The following is a 17691-nucleotide window of genomic DNA, read 5'->3' as shown; positions in this document are numbered from 1 at the left end:
GTGGGCAAACTTTTTGACTCGGGGGCCACAATGGGTTCTTAAACTGGACCGGAGAGCCGGAACAAAAGCATGGATGGAGTGTTTGTGTGAACTAATATAAATTCAAAGTAAACATCATGGGCCGTAGTTTGCCCACGGCTGTCCTAGACAGATAAAATGATTGCCTTTGTTTAATTCAAGTCACCCATCCTCTAGTAGTTTTGATATCAAGGAAAAGGTTTAAAGAAATTCAAGTTCCTGATGAGTTTCCATTTGACTACTGTAAAGGGATCACTCTGGCCAGTGGGTGTGCTGGCAGCCCTGCAGTCCCGTGAATACTAGTTGGGTGGCTAGGGTGCACTGATGTCATGCACAGGTCACAGAACACTGCTGAAACCATGGCGATGACATGCATCATAACTGCCCTGGTGGTGTCCTAAGCACTGGTCAGAACAGTGATTTGATGAGAGGAGAGGTCTCTCAAGTGACTTGTTATTGATAGTAATTTGTTTATATTGATTTTACTTGTTAATTTGATTCTTTGTCATCATCAACTGACACTCTGAGAGTAGAGTTTGGGGAGAAAGGTATCTGCTTTGAGTGACTCTTTAAAAACAGAGTTGAACCATGAAGCATAAAGAAAAACAAAAGCACCTGGAAAGGAGGCATTTGAACAGGACTGAGGAGAAGTCAAGCGGTAAGTGTTTAATAGATTGGGCATAATGTTACCAAGTACTCTTTTCTAAAGATAGAGAATTTCTAGTTGTGACAAGGATGGGAGGGAGAAAAAGGAAGGAAGAGAGAAGGAGCAGAGGAGAAGGGGGGGAAATGGAGAGGAGGGGGAGGGGATTGAGAGACGGAGAGGGATGTGCACATGCTGGTCTTCTTGAGAGCCCAGGGAGCCTGAGAGAAAATACACATCCACACCTATTCACACACACACAGACAGGACACACATACGCCAGGGAAAACAGTGTTTGGATGTGGACAGAACAGAGTTGAGCCGAATGGTTCTGCCCTTCAGTCCACACAAGATTGCCCAGCACAAAAAGACACTCCAGTGCCTCTGCGTTGTCTCTAACGTGATCAGCAGCGGAATTAATAAATTCCAAGGGAAAACACAATGACTGTAGCAAGCTAAGATCAGTGGAGAATGGTGTTCTATTTGAGGAAATAAAGGGAGAGGGCTAAGGGGATGAGAGTTTTATCAGAGAAACATGGAAGAATATGTTCCTATAGTTGGCCAAGGGCATGTCATCTTACCAGGAACCTGTGAAGCACTAACTTATCAAAGGTCCAATGTGGTAGGATCCTCAAGAACTGAACTTGAGGTAGAGTGCAGAGATACCCAGGCAACGACACCATCACATCCATGTATTTACATAGCCAGAGTTTCCCATTCCCATTCATCCCTCACCAAACCCTCTGTCCTCACTCTCCTCATTATTCATCCCCTTATCATCTTCCACATGCATCTAAATTATGTAAGCTCGATTTTTGTCCATGCCATGCAAAAAGTTATAATTTCCCTGACTCCTAAGACCCTAGGTTAGTATCCCCGTTTTAAATTGTATGGAAATAGAAGGACACAATGCATACTTTGGGTATAGGTCCCTTTACTCATCACTTTATTTGTGTAATTTATCCATGCTGCATGTGACTTCAGTTTGTTCATCTTGGCATATGTATACTATTGCATGAATATTATTTCTTCACTGATTATACTTTTCCATTTGGGTTACTTTCACTCTAGGACAGTGATGGTGAACCTTTTGAGCTCGGCGTGTAAGCATTTTGAAAAACCCTAACTTAACTCTGGTGCAGTGTCACATATAGAAATTTTTTGATATTTGAAACCATAGTAAAACAAAGATTTATACTTTTGATATTTATTTTATATATTTAAATGCCATTTAACAAAGAAAAAATCAAACAAAAAATGAGTTCGCATGTCACCTCTGACACACGTGTCATAGGTTCGCCATCACTCCTCTAGGATATGTGAAAAGGTGATGTTCTGGACATACTATTACATGTGTTTTTCAATGTGGACACATTTCTGTTTGGTGAATGCTTACGAGTTAGACTGCTAAGTCTTAGTTGCCATCTTCTCTCTTGATCCCTTCAGAACTAAATCTGGCACACTTTTACAATCACGGGTACTGCACACTTCGTCATACACACTCTTCTCTGCACTCTCACTTGCCTTGCCTCTTCACACAGTGCTATCTTTTTCAAAGCCCTTGCACTGCTTCTCTTAAGCACCTTAATTTTCACAAAATTATGTTCTTTAAATATTCCTGTGCATTTTACACTCAAAATTCCAATAGCCTCAAAGAGAATAATTTCAGTAACAACATTCCATATCTAAACTACACAGTTCATAAAAAAACACAAAAATCCATAATTATAGGAAATAAATCTACACACATAAAAAAGCGCTGAACTACATACAGACACAAAGCACACATACCACCCTCAGTCACACTAAACTCATCCCATATTCAGATTAACAAATACCAAGTCAAACACACCTTAGTTAAACTTTAACCCATATTTAACCAACACCTTAAGAACTTAAATATCCAGGACATAACATTCACCATACCATTTTACTACAAATGTGAATAATTTATATGCCACACACATTCATGAGACATGATCTTAACCTTAAACAGCTGATAATGAAGTGAACTTGTATAAATATGAAACAGTGACATAATTATGAATAGTGAGCTTCTTTAAAAAGAAAAAATAACATTTTACACCTCTCTCTAGATATCTAAATCAATATAGATATCCATATAAACAGATAAAAAGATGTTCTCAGAAATTGTATATGCACACTTTAAATAATTACTATATTTATGGCATTTCTTATAATACATTTTAAACATTGAAATATTAGCTATTAAAAATGTATACATTTTTGGGCATACACCCTGCATACATACATAATCTTTCATAAAACTTTCACCACATACCCCCAAATTGTGCAATTTTACCATAAGGAAATAGAGTTGATATTCAAAATTTAGTTCTTGCATACTGTTTTTTAGGCATAGTTCAAGTTTTAATAATCTGTATACATGTCTAGTAATATCACAAACCAAATACCAAATCCCACGGAAAGCCAACACACACAGCATTTTCATAAGTGTTCACTGATATATTGGAATAAATGGAATTTTAAATGGGAATAAACAACTTAATTTCTAGGTGAACAAGTGTCATGGGTGGCAATGATGCCTGACATGTAATGCCCACTCAACATGTGGTTTTGGAATGGACACAGACCCCTGAAAATGCCTCATCTCAATGTTCTTTGTTATCCCATTGCCCAGGAGCCAGCAATCCTCAAGAGACTGCTCCGCAACCCCAGGCAACTGTGGAGGCCCCAGCCTGCAGTCAGGCAGCAGGAGCAAAGTCATCTTCTTCTTCTGAATATTTCACCTGTGTCTCCTCTCAAGCCAAACGTCCCTGTCCTGATCAGGATGGTAAGGAATATACAAAGGTGGGATCTGAGTTTGGACAAGAGGTGCAGCTGAGCTGCTCAGCCCAGTCTCTGTTTTGTGCACATTCCCTTCCAAAACAGGAGAGGGCTTTGGGGCAGATAGACTAGTAATAAGGCTTCTGAAGAGGCACTAATCAAGGGTGTGCCACCAAGGACAGGCCAACATCCCTCAGCACAAAATTCCAACATAGAAGCACTGGACAATGTGGGTGAGCTAGTGGACAGTGCTGATGTGTGGGGGGGAGTTCAAACATAGCCATCCCCCCAGAATAGCACAAACACCTGTCCTCACACACTCACACATTTGTACTCCTTCAAACCACGAATGGCCCCATTTCTCCTTCTTTCCACTTTTTCTCTCAAATATATAGGCCTTCATCCCCCATCTATTATTCCCATTCTCTAGTAGCATTACCTAGGTAGAACCTATACTTCATTTCTTCCCATAATTCCTTATCTGTTTTCAGACTCACCCACTTACACATTAATTCCAAACATAATTGATGTATTTTTACACAGATAAGGTCTTCAGGTCAAATTCTCGAAAACTCATATGCCCTGAAGGAAATAAATTTTTATATGTTATCTTTCTAATCCATGTGCCACTTGAGCCACCAGGCCTTCAGACCTTCATAGAGGTGAGCATTTTGAGAGCTCATACACTCCTCCTCTACCACTCTCAGTCTCACTGTCTCATAGTAAGAACAGGTACCACTCCGCCACTGTTTACATGTGCTGTCCCACCACATAACCAATATTCACATATTCAACATCCTTTTCGTAATATCCCAGACACTCACCCAGAACATACCTTCAGCTCCATGAAAACATGCATGCAAAGCTACATCTTCATTCCCAGATAGTTATACCATGTAAACACCTCAAATAAAGCATGCAGAATTCTGAAACACCTCTTACAGATGAACTTCCAGGAAACATGCTCATGCAGGGCATGAACATCTTAACAGCCTAAACACACACAGTCTTGTTTCCTATGGTTGAAAATATATTTTCTAGGAACCAACCAAATGGGAATGTCACCAATCTTGGAACTCTGGAGATGCCTGCACCCAGCTCACTTTAGAAAGGGAAAAGGAGGTGGGGGCACACGGGGGGTTTGTATGGCGACGCCTGGAGTGGCCCCTGTCACTTCCATTCATTTAACATTGCAGCAATGTAATCTCACGGTCAGAACTACCGTCAAAGGAAGTGAATAAACATAATACAGATGTGTCCAGGTAGCAAAGAGACAGCAGTCTCTGTTCCTTTCAAAAAGAACCACTTTGTGCAAACCTAGCCACCCATGATATTTATTGACACAAAAATATTACTGTGTATTAAAAGGTTTCTCACTCATTTGTGGAATATAATGAATAACATAAACTGATGAACAAAAACAGATCCAGAGACAGAGAAGTATCGATCAGACCATCAAACCTCAGAGGGAAAGTAGGGGAGGGTGGGAGGAAGGGGGAGAGATCAACCAGAAGACTTGTTATAAGCCTAACCAATGGACACAGACACCAGGGGGATGAGTGCATGAGTGGGGGAGGGGGGGAGTTAAGGGGGGATTAGCTCACATATGTAATACCTTAATCAATAAAGAAGAAAGGAAAAATTAAAAATAATAATAAGGGGGAAATTAAAAGTAATAATAATTTAAATAAATAAAAAGAAAACATTCACTGGAACCATATTACACTATCCATAAAGATGGAGGCCGACTTCACTGAAAATCTTTCATAGGAGACACTTATTGTTTGTTTACTTGACAGATAAATACACAGATAACACACAAGACCATGTCTCTACTATTTTTCAGAAAAGTTAAACTTATGACAAGATGCTTTGCAGCATAGACATGAGGCAGTGGCCCTAACTCAAGGCCAGAATGAATGGGAGCATGTATACTGCATCTCTTCTGAAGACAAGACCACAACACATTCATATATTTCCATACACAATATTTTCTCATTCAAATTCACCCCTCATCAGATTCTCCACTCACTATTTGCATCATTTATTACCTTATTACCTTCCACATAGAACTAAATTCTCCATGTTCTTTTTTCTCCCTACCATAAAAAATCTATAATTTATCTTACATCTAAGACCCAAATTAGTAACCCTGTTTTTAAATTGTATAGAAACAGAAGGGAAAAATATATACATATACATATGAGTCTGGCTCCTTTTCCCTCCTCATCATACTTGCATAATGTATCCATGCTGTATATGACTTTATTTTGCTCATCTTTGGTATATGTATAACATTACATGAATAATTTTTCTTCATTGATTATACTTTTCTGAGCATTTGATTGCTTTCAGTCTAGGATACTTAATAGATAATGTTCTAGATATTCAATGACATGTTTTGTTTAATATGGACACATTTCTGTTTGGTGAACGCTTGAGAATTAGACTGCTAGGGCTTAGTTGCCATTTTCTACCCCCACCCCCACCCCCGCCGCCTCAAGAACTCAATCTTTCATACTTTTACTTTCTAATTCAATCATGTGTTACTGCACACCTAACTTAAAGCTCTTCTCTACACACTCTGCCATTATTTCCAAGGCCTAGGTATTGTTTTTCATATACATATTGGTTTATATATCCTCATGCTATTTAATTCATTACTCACATTTTACAAATACACTTATTGCACTAGACTCATAGATAATATTCTCTGTAATAACACAGCATATCTAAACCGCATGGTATATACAACACTCCCACAAATCCACAATAAAGGAAATGCAATCTACATAAATATGTGCTGAACTAACACACAGACACACACAAAAAAACATAAAACCCAATAAACACACAAAACTCATTCCATATTCATGTTGTTTCAATCACAACTTAAACATTAATTCATTTTAACAACACGTTATAAATTTGAACACCAAACACAATACATAAAACTTACCATACTGCTATAAATGCAAATAATACATATACCACACACATGCAAGAGACATAATGATAATCTTAAACAGTAAAAAAATGAGCAGTAGCCTTGGTTAAGATTGAAATAGGGAAAGTGTCATAATAAAAAAGAACATGTAATTCAATCAAAAATAAAAAGATATTTTTCCGTGTATAACACATATGTCTCTCCATATATAAAACCTGAGTGACTGTTTGACCTTTCGACCATTCCACTGATAGCTCTGACACACACTGACCACCAGGGGGCAGACACTCAACTCACAGGCATGGAACAAACTGATGAATCTCAGAGAGAAGAGGAGAGGGAGGAGGGAGGGAAGAGATTAACCAAAGATCTTATGTGCATACTAGAGGCCCAATGCACAGATTTGTGCACCAATTGGGTCCCTTGGACTGGCCTGCAGGGATCGGGCAGAAACTGGCCCCATGCTCAAATTCTTGCACCAGGGTGGTCCCTCGGCATGGCCTGCAGGGACCAGGCCAACTGGCAGTCCTAACATCACCCAAGGGGTCCCAGATTGTGAGAGGGTGCAGGCCAGGCTGAGGGACCCCACTGGTGCATGAATCTGTGACTGGGTCTCTAATATATATATATATATGCTAGTATATGTATATAAATCAACTTAGATATTAATATATTAATATAAACACACATGCAGAATTCTTCATAAAACTTGCACCACATAGTCCATAAGAGTACAATATTTCATGAGGACATCAAGTTAATATCCTGCATACAGTCTTTCAGCATGATTCTAAGTTTCTTATAATCTGTGTAGATCTCAAGAAATATCACAAGATACCCAATCCCACTGACATCCTACAAATATAGCATTTTAATAAGTTTTTATGTATAATTTGGAGTACAATGGAATTTTAAAGGGGAATAAACAACTTAATTTCTAGGTGAACAAGTGTCATGGTGGCAATGATGCCTGACATGTAATGCCCACTCAACATGTGGTTTTGGAATTGACACAGACCCCTGAAAATGCCTCATCTCAATGTTCTTTTTTATCCCATTGCCCAGGAGCCAGCAATCCTCAAGAGACTGCTCCGCAACCCCAGGCAACTGTGGAGGCCCCAGCCTGCAGTCAGGCAGCAGGAGCAAAGTCATCTTCTTCTTCTGAATATTTCACCTGTGTCTCCTCTCAAGCCAAACGTCCCTGTCCTGATCAGGATGGTAAGGAATATACAAAGGTGGGATCTGAGTTTGGACAAGAGGTGCAGCTGAGCTGCTCAGCCCAGTCTCTGTTTTGTGCACATTCCCTTCCAAAACAGGAGAGGGCTTTGGGGCAGATAGACTAGTAATAAGGCTTCTGAAGAGACACTAATCAAGGGTGTGCCACCAAGGACAGGCCAACATCCCTCAGCACAAAATTCCAACATAGAAGCACTGGACAATTGTGGGTGAGCTAGTGGACAGTGCCGATGTGTGTGGGGGAGTTCAAACATAGCCTTCCCCCCAGAATAGCACAAACACCTGTCCTCACACACTCACACATTTGTACTCCTTCAAACCACGAATGGCCCCATTTCTCCTTCTTTCCACTTTTTCTCTCAAATATATAGGCCTTCATTCCCCATCTATTATTCCCATTCTCTAGTAGCATTACCTAGGTATACCATAGCCTTTATTCCTTCACACAATTGTTTTCAGACTCACCCACTTAAACACTAATTCCATAAATAACTCACTTCTCTTCACACGGATAACATCTTCAAGTCCAATTCTAGAGAACTCATATGCCCTAGCAGTGGTCGGCAAACTCATTAGTCAACAGAGCCAAATATCAACAGTACTTTTTCAAAATAGACTCGCCCAGGTCAAAAACTGACTTCTGCGCATGGACCACGAAGTTTTCATCGCACTGTATGCGTGCCTGCACGTGGTATTTTGTGGAAGAGCCACACTCAAGGGGCCAAAGAGCCGCATGTGGCTGGCGAGCTGCAGTTTGCTGACCATGGCCCTAAGCGCAATAAATTTTCATCTGTTGTCTTTCTCATCCATATGACACTTAAGCCACCAGGCCTTCAGGTCTTCATGGAGCCGAACATTCTGATAGCTCACACATACCTCCTGCAACACTCCTACTCTCACTGTCTCATAGTAAGAACAGGTATCACTCCTATACTGTTCACATGTGCTGTCACACCACATAACCTACATGCACATACTTATCCGCCATCCTTTGAGCAATATCCCAGACGCTCACCTGATAGGATCCAGGACATACACACAACTCCACTAGAACATGAATACAAAGCTACATCCTCATTCCCATATAGTTGTACCACGGAAAGACCTCAAATAAAATATACCACACAGAGAACTCTGAAATCTCTCATATAGATGTACTTTCAGGCCACATGCTCATGTAGGGCATGACCATCTTAACAGCCTTGACACGCATAGTCTTGTTTCCTCATGTTTGAAAATTCATTTCTAGGAACCTACCAATTACATGAGGATGTCAACAATCTTGGATCTCTTGAAATGCTTGTATCCCGGCCTATAAAGAAAAGATGGAAAAGGGAGGGGCACAGAGGAGGTTTGTATGGCGATGCCTGGAAGTGGCTCCTGTAATTTCTATTCATTTTCCGTTGCAGCAATGTAGTCTCATGGTCAGAACTACCTTCTAGGGAAGCTGATAAATATAATATAGTTGTATGTCCAGACAGAAAAGAGGCAGCAGTCTCTATTCTATTCACTTTGTGCAAATCCAGCCACCCATGATATTTATTGACACAATAAATATTACTGTGTATTTAAAAATTCCACTGGAACTATCTTACATTATCTATGAAGATGTAAGCCATATTCACTGAGCATCTTTCATAGAAAACTGTTATTATTTATTTGACAGATAAATACATAGATAAAATACATGGACCATGTCTCTACTATTTTTCAGCAAAGTTGAGTTTATGACAAGATACTCTGAAGCATAGACACTAGGCAGTGGCCCTGACTCAAGGCCAGAATGAATGGGAGGGTTCTTCTTCCTCAGACGAGGTATCCTACATTTCTTCTAAGAACAAGAACCCAACATAGTCTTATATTTCCTACCCAATATTTTCACATTCAAGTTCATTCCTCATCAGACCCTTGTACACTCACTATCCTCATCATTCATTTCCTTATTATCATTCACATAGAACTCAATTCCCCATGCTCTATTTTGTCTTTACCATACAAAAATCGATAATTTGACTTACCTACAACCCAAATTAGTATCCTTGTTTGTAAATTGTATGGAAGTAGAAGGGAACAATATATGCATATATATTTTGAGTCTGGTGCCTTTCAGTCATCATATTTGTGTAATTTATCCATGTTGTATGTGACTTTAGTTTGCTCATTCTTGGTATATGTATATCATTGAATTAATATATTTTCTACATTGATTATACTTTTCTGAGCATTTGAGTTGCTTTCAGTCTAGGGTACTTGAATAGATGATGTCCTGGACATCCTATTGTACATGTATTATTCAATTTGGACACAATTGTATTTGGTGAATGTTTAGAGTTAGACTGCTAAGCCTTAATTATCATATTCCATCTTAACGCCCTCAGAACTCAATTTTTCATATTTTACTTTCTAATATAATCATGTGTTACTGCACAGCTACCTTACACACTCTTCTCTGCCCAGGTATTGTTTTTCTTATATACTTTGGTTTATACAACCTCACACTAATTAATTAATCAGTCACATTTTACAAATACACTAATTGCATTAGCTTCATAGAGAATATTCTCATTAATAACAAAACATATCTAAATCACATAGTATATAAAATAGTCACAAATCCACAATTGTAGGAAATCCAATATGCACACAGAAATACAGACACAAAGTAACCCATACAATCCTCAGTCACACAAACCTCATCCTATATGCAAATGCACAACACCAGTTCAATCACATATTAAACTAATTTAGTTTTAATCAACACATTATAAACTTAAATACCAAGCACATTACATTTAATGTTCCATGCTGCTAAAATTGTAAATAATACATATACCACACACATTCATGAGACATGATGGTAATCTTAAACAGTACAATTTAGATATAAATGTATTGCAGAATGCTTAATAAAACTTGCACCACATAGCTCTTAATTGTACAATATTTTTATAAGGAAATGGAGTTGACATTCCACTTTTAGTTCATACATTCGGCCTTTCTGTCATGATTCGAAGTTTTTAATAATCTGTATAGATCTCCAGAAATATCACAAGCAAGATACCCAATTCCGCTGACACCCACCAAACACACCATCTCTGTAAGTCCTTACTTATGGGAGTAAATGGAATTTTAAGTGGGAAAATCAACTAAATTGCTAGGTGAACAAGTATCAATGGGTGTAATGATGCCTGACATGTCCAACAAAATGTTGTTTTAGATTTTCACAGACCTCAGAAAATGCCTCATCTCAATGTTCTTTTTCATTCCATTGCCCAGGACCCTGTAACACCCAAGAGGATGCCCCTCAGCATGAGTCACCAGTGGAGACCCCAGCCTGTGTTCAGGAAGCAGGAGGAGATCCCTCCCCCTCTGAATATTTTACCTGTGTGTCTTCCCCATCCAAGCTTCCCCCTTCTGATGTGAATGGTAAGGAATATGCAATGTTGTAACCTGAGCCTGGTCAATAGATGCAGCTGATCTACTCAACCCAGTCTCCACTTAGTTCGAAAACAGAAAACGGCTTTTGGACAGACAGACTAGTACTAAGGTTTCTGCAGAGGACCAAGTCATGAGTGTGCCTTCATGGACAGGCTACGGTCCCTCAGCACAATTTCCATCCGAGAAACATTAGGGCAGCTGTGGCTAAGGCAGTGGATGGTGCTGAAGTGTGCATGGGGGTTTACCCCCAGACCTCAGATGAGTACAAACTCCGATCCACATATGTACTCATTCATGCCAGGTAAGGCTCCGTTTCTCCTTCTTTTCACTTATTCTCTCAAATACACACACTTTCCCCTCCATCTATCATTCCCATTCTCTAGTAGCATTACTTAGGTATACCCTGTGATCCATTCGTTCACACCATTATTTTCAGACTCACCCACTTATACATTAATTCCATAAATAATTCACGTCCCTTCACACATCTTTAGGTCAAACGCTAGAAAACTTATATGCCCTGAAGGAAATAAATTTTCATCTGCTGTCTTTCTAATCCATTTGCCACTTAAGCCACAGGCCTTCAGACCTTCACAGAGCTGAACGTTGTGAGAGCTCATACACACCTCGTCTAACTCTCGGCCTCAGTGGCTCATAGTAAGAACAGGTACCACACCGGCACTTGTTCACATGGGTTGCGACACCACAAAGCAAACATGTGTACATTCATTCATTCATCCCCTTTTACCAACATCAATTATCCTCACCAGGCATATCCCAGAACATACATCAGATTCCCCAGGAACTTGCATACAAAGCTACATCCTCATTTCCATATAGTTATACTATGTAAGCACTTCAAATAATGCATTCCACCCACAGAACTCTGAAATATCACATACATGTAGATATACTTTCACTCCACATGCTCACCTAGTGTATGGCCATCTTAAGTTCTCCTGACGTCTCACACTTATTCTAGTTTTCTTATGTCTGCAATTTTCTTTCCTAAAACATATCACTTACATAAAAATGTTTTCTCTCTTGGAATCCTTGACAAGACTATGTCCAAGTCATCTGGGAAACTGAAGAACATGGAGTGCCAGTTCTGAAGTGTGTATGGTGATGCCTGGAAGTGGCACATGTCATTTCCATTGAAGAAATATAATCTCATGGTCAGAACTACCTGCACGGGAAGCTGATACATATAATATAGTTGTATATCCAGGTAGAAAGGAGACAGCAGTCTCTATTCTATTCACAAAGAACCTTCCTTTTGCAAACCCAGTCACCCATGATGTTTATTAACACAACAATTATTATTGCGCATTTAAATGCTTCGTTGGAACCATGTTACACTATCCATGAAGATGGAGGTTGTATTCACTGAACATGTTACATAGCAAACTCTTATTGTTCATTTACATGAGAGATAAATACACAGATAACAAACACGGGACACGTTTCCATTATTTTTACATTTTTGGCAAAGTTGAATTAATAAGAAGATGCTTTGCAGCACAGAAATAAGTCTGTGGCCCTAACTCAAAGCCAGAAAACATGGGAGGGTTTTCTTCCTTAGATAACTTATCCTGCATCTCTTCTAAAGACATGCTAACTGGTGCTGTAAGGATGGCCGATTCAGTAGGATGCAAAGGGAGATTAGGTAAGGACAAAACCCAGAGATGATCTCAGTAATTCTGCCCATTTGTGAACAACAAGGCTGATCGGTACAAAAATGAACTCAAATAATTCTGTATCTTTAATGTGATCAGCAGTGGAAATAATAAATTCCAATTATAATAAATAAATAAAAAAAACACTTAAAAAGACTAGAGCAAACCCAAGAAGAACTGTGCTATTTCAGGAAATAGTGGGACAGGGACTAAGGGGATGAGAGTTTTATCAGAGAAACATGGAAGAATATGGGATGAACCAGACATGGGCATGTTAAATTGCCTGGGAGGTGTAAAAGCACTAACAACTTAAAACAGGCTAAACGAGGAAGGATCCTCAAGAACTAAACTTGAGATGGAGGACAGAGATATCTGGTTGAAGACCCCATCACACCCATCTATTTTCATAGCCAATATTTTCACATTCACATTCATCCCTCCTCAGACTCTCTGCACTCACTCACTCTCCCCATCACTCATTTCCTTATAATCTTCCACATACATCTAAATTTGCCATGCTCTATTTTTGTCCATATCATACCAAGAGTTATACTTTCTCTGATTCCTAAGACCCTATATTAGTATACCTGATTTTAAATCTTATGGAATTAGAAGGGCACAGTACATATATCTAGGGCCTTTCACTCACCACTGTATTTGTGTAATTCATCCATGTTGTATGTGACTTTAGTTTTGTTCATTCTTGGCATTTGTTTATCATTGCATGAATATTTCTTCATCAATTATAATTTTCTGAGCACTTGGGTTGAATATAGTGTGGGACTACTTGAAAAGGTGATGTTCTGGACAATCTATTACATGTATTTTTCAATATGGACAAATTTCTGTTTGGTGAATGATTAAGAGTTAGACTCCTGGGCCTTAGTTACCATATTCTATCTTAACCCCTTCAGAACTCAATCTTTCACACTTTTCCTTTCTAATGCAATCATGTGTTACTGTCCACCTAATCTTACACACTCTTCTCAGTACTCTGCCATTTTTTTTCAAAGCCCAGAGATTCTTTCTCTTATACTCCCTGATTTTCACATCTTCTTGTTATTTAATTATTCCCTCACATTTTGAAAATACACTAATTTCAATAGTCTCAAAGATAATATTTTCAGTAACAACATTCCACTCTGAAGCACATAGCATTTATAACATACACAAGTCCACATTTATAGGAAATGCAAGTCCATACTTATTGGAAATGCAATCTACACACATAATTATGTGATAAACTAACACACAGACACAAAGCACGCATACCATCCTCAGCCACATATTCAGATTTGCATACACCAAATAAATCATGCATTTAACCTTAATGCAGTTTTAACCAACAGATTATAAACTTGAACACTGGGCACCATACCATACTGCTACAGATGTGAATAGTACATATACCATACACATACATGAGGCATGATGATATTCTTAAAAAGTTAAATAATAAGCAGTGAGCTTGGGTAACACTGAAATAGTGATAGTGACATAATAATCCTATATAATAAAGAGGTAATATGCAAATTAACCCTCACGCCATAAAGTGTCACAAGACGGGATTCCCTCAGCCCTGCCGGGGGATAGGTCCCTGCTGCTGCTCCCCATGGCTTTCCCGGAGTTCCCTCAGCCCCACCAGGGGGTGGGTCCTGGCTGCTGCTCTGCGCTGCTTCCACTGGAGTAATTAGTCTGGCAGGGGAGGGCAGTTGGGGGCGAGATCAAGCTGGGAGGGGAGGGCAGTTGGGGGCAACCAGGCCAGCAGGGGAGGGCAGTTGGGGGTGATCGGGCCAGCAGGGCAGCAGTTAGGCATCAATCAGGCTAGCAGGGGAGAGGTTAGGGCAAGGGTGGGCAAACTTTTTGACTCGAGGGCCACAATGGGTTCTTAAACTAGACCGGAGGGCCGGAACAAAAGCATGGATGGAGTGTTTGTGTGAACTAATATAAATTCAAAGTAAACATCATTACATAAAAGGGTACGGTCTTTTTTTTTTTTTTAGTTTTATTCATTTCAAATGGGCCAGATCCGGTTCACGGGCCATAGTTTGCCCACGGCTGGGTTAGGGGGTGATCAGGCTGGCAGACAGAAGCACTTAGGGACCATCAGGCAGGCAGGCTGGCAGGCAGGTGAGCAGTTGGGAGCCAACAGTCCCGGTTTGTGAGAGGGAGGTCCGACTACCAGTTTAGGTGTGGGATCAGGCCTAAACCGGCAGCCGGACATCTCCCGAGGGGTCCCAGATTGGAGAGGGTGCAGGCTGGTTTGAGGGACATCCCTCCAGTGCATGAATTTCATGTACCAGCCCTCTAGTAAGGAATAATATCTTAAAAAATAAAAATGTATCATTTTACATCTTTATCTGTATATCTACATCAGTATAGATAGCCATATATATATATAGATAGATGTAGGTGCTGAATGCTTCAAGAACTCACATCACATATCCCCTTACTGTACATTTTTTCAGTTCCTGCATACTATCTTTCAGTCATGGTTCAATTTCTGATAATCTGTATAAATCTCCAGAAATACCACATGCAACATACTCAATACAAGTAACATCCACCAAACACACAATTTAATAAGTGTTTACTTATAGTTTGGAGTAAATGGAATTTTAAATGGGAAAGTCACTTTAATTTCTATGAGAATAATTGTCATGTGTGGTAATGATACCTGACATATAATGGTCCACTCTACATGTAGGTTTTGAATTGGCACAGACCCCAGAAAATGCCTCATCTCAATATTCTTTTTTATTCCATTATCCAGGACCCTACAACACCCAAGAGGATGTGCCTCAGCGTCAGTCACCTGTGGAGTCCTCAGTCTGCAGTCAGGCAGCAGGAGTAAACTCCTTTATATCTGAATATTCCAGCTTTCTATGTTCTTCATCCAAGCAGTCCAGTCCTGATGAGGATGGTAAGGAATATGCAAAGATGGGATCTGAGCTTGGTCAAGTGATACAGCTCAGCTGCTCAGCCTACTTGCTACTCAGTTTACTTTCTCCTAAAAAAACAGAAAAGGGCTTCAGGGCAGAAAGACTAGTACTAAGGCTTCTGCAGAGGGACAAGTAGGGAGTGCCTTCAAGGACAGGGCTAGGTGGCTCAGCACAAATTTCCAACATAGCAGCCCTGGGACAGCTGTGGCTGAGGTAGAGCACAGTGCGTGACGTGTATGGGAGTTTACTCAGAACCTTCCCCTCTGATGAACATACAAACTCAGATCCTCACACACTCACACATCTGTCCTCTACATCAGGTAAGGTTCCATTTCTTCTTTTCCCTTGTTCTCTCATACACACAGGCCTTCCCTCCTCATCTTTTTTCCCATTCTCTAGCAGCGTTACCTAGATACACTCTTACCTGCATTCCGTCACACAATCATTTCCAGACTCACCCATTTACACATTAATTTCATAAACAATTCACATCTCTTCACACAGATAACCTCACATGCCCTGAAGGAAATGAACAGCCATCTGTTTTCTCTCTAATCCATATGGCACTTCAGCCACCAGGCCTTCAGACCTTCATAGAGCAGAACATTCTGAGAACCTATGCACATGTCCTCCAACACCCCCCCCCTCTCAAAATCTCATAGTAAGAACAGGTACTACTCCTGCACTTGTTTACATGCTCTCATACCACATAACAAACATACACAACCTCATTCAACATCCCCTTTTACCACAATCAAAAACATTCCCAGATATGTCCCAGAATATACATACCACTCCATACAAATGTGCTTATGATATATCCTCATTCCCACCTTGTTACACTATATAAATATATCAGATAAAGCATACTACACACAGAATTCTGAAATATCATATATAGATGTACTTTTATTTCACATGCTCATGTAGGTCATGTCTATCTTAATTCCTACAGCCCTTAAACACATATTCTACTTTTCTTATGTTTGAAATATTTTTTTTCCAGAAATCCTGGAGATATATGTATCCCAGAACTTGAAGCAAAAGGAGAATTCCTTTGACACTTCACATACCCACATCCCTTCCCCTTCAGTTAATAATAACGAGCCCTGTACATCCTCAGTGCAAGGGACAGATCTGAGGCTCAGGACAATTTACTATACACGTGTACAATTGAAAAGGGGTGTGGCTGTCTTATGCCATACACAGGAAAGATTGGAGCCTCCCTCAAAAATGATCAAAATGGAAGAAATGACCTATATTGAAAAGATCCATGAAAATGTCCCCATCACTCACATGTCTGAGAACAAACCCCTAATTGACCATGAGCACAACTTAGAGAGCAGAGCCCAGGAGAAAAGGGAGGAGGCTGACAGTCCAGCACAGCCCACAGCTCTGGACGGGTATCCCAGTGCTAAGACACCTGAGTGGCTGGTGGCCCTGGACAGTGGGTTCAGGTGCATGGCTTGCTGCAGGGTCTTCCCCAGCTTAGAAGTCCTTCAGGAGCATGTGGAGTGTGGGGTCAGGGAGGGCTTCAGCTGCCATGCTTTCCATAATGCCATGGCTCGTCTAAAGCACAAAGATCTTAAAGAGGACGAACAAGAGAACCAAGGAGGCAACATGTAGATGCCAGATGGAAAACATTTTGCCATGAAGATAACCTTGTACAACTAAACAGACTGTTTTTCTGCCTCTAAAAGACAGGAAGTGAAGCAGGTTAGACTCCACTGAGGAGGCTCATTCCCTTCAAGCAGACATAGTATCCAACCTTTATACTCATATCTACCACCACCATCTCTACACCCTATCTCAGCAGACAGCCCCTTTTAATACCATCCACCACTTTCCTGAGGGACAAGAAGGCAGACCACACCATCCCAGATACTGCCTTTCCCTCTATCCAACTTATATACCTGCATATACCACCCACAAATACATGCTTTGATATTGTTTACACTAGAGGCCCGGTGCATGAAATTTCTG

At 40.1% G+C, this 17691-nt stretch overlaps 1 protein-coding gene across 1 annotated transcript; it reads left to right on the top strand.

Annotated features, from left to right (window-relative positions):
• Positions 1-606: 606 nt before the first annotated feature.
• LOC308518522 (protein FAM170A-like) lies at positions 607-17334 on the top strand (the record flags this gene model as incomplete). Its single annotated transcript, XM_081090262.1, has 4 exons — positions 607-676; positions 10929-11078; positions 15540-15689; positions 16715-17334. 4 exons carry the CDS (start codon positions 607-609, stop codon positions 17332-17334), a joined length of 990 nt encoding a protein of 329 aa, XP_080946388.1.
• Between the last annotated feature and the right edge of the window lie 357 nt (positions 17335-17691).

The sequence above is a fragment of the Myotis nattereri genome (assembly GCF_964212035.1).
Source record: "Myotis nattereri genome assembly, chromosome: 4".
Lineage (NCBI taxonomy): Eukaryota > Metazoa > Chordata > Mammalia > Chiroptera > Vespertilionidae > Myotis > Myotis nattereri.
This window is presented reverse-complemented; position numbering and strand designations above follow the sequence as displayed.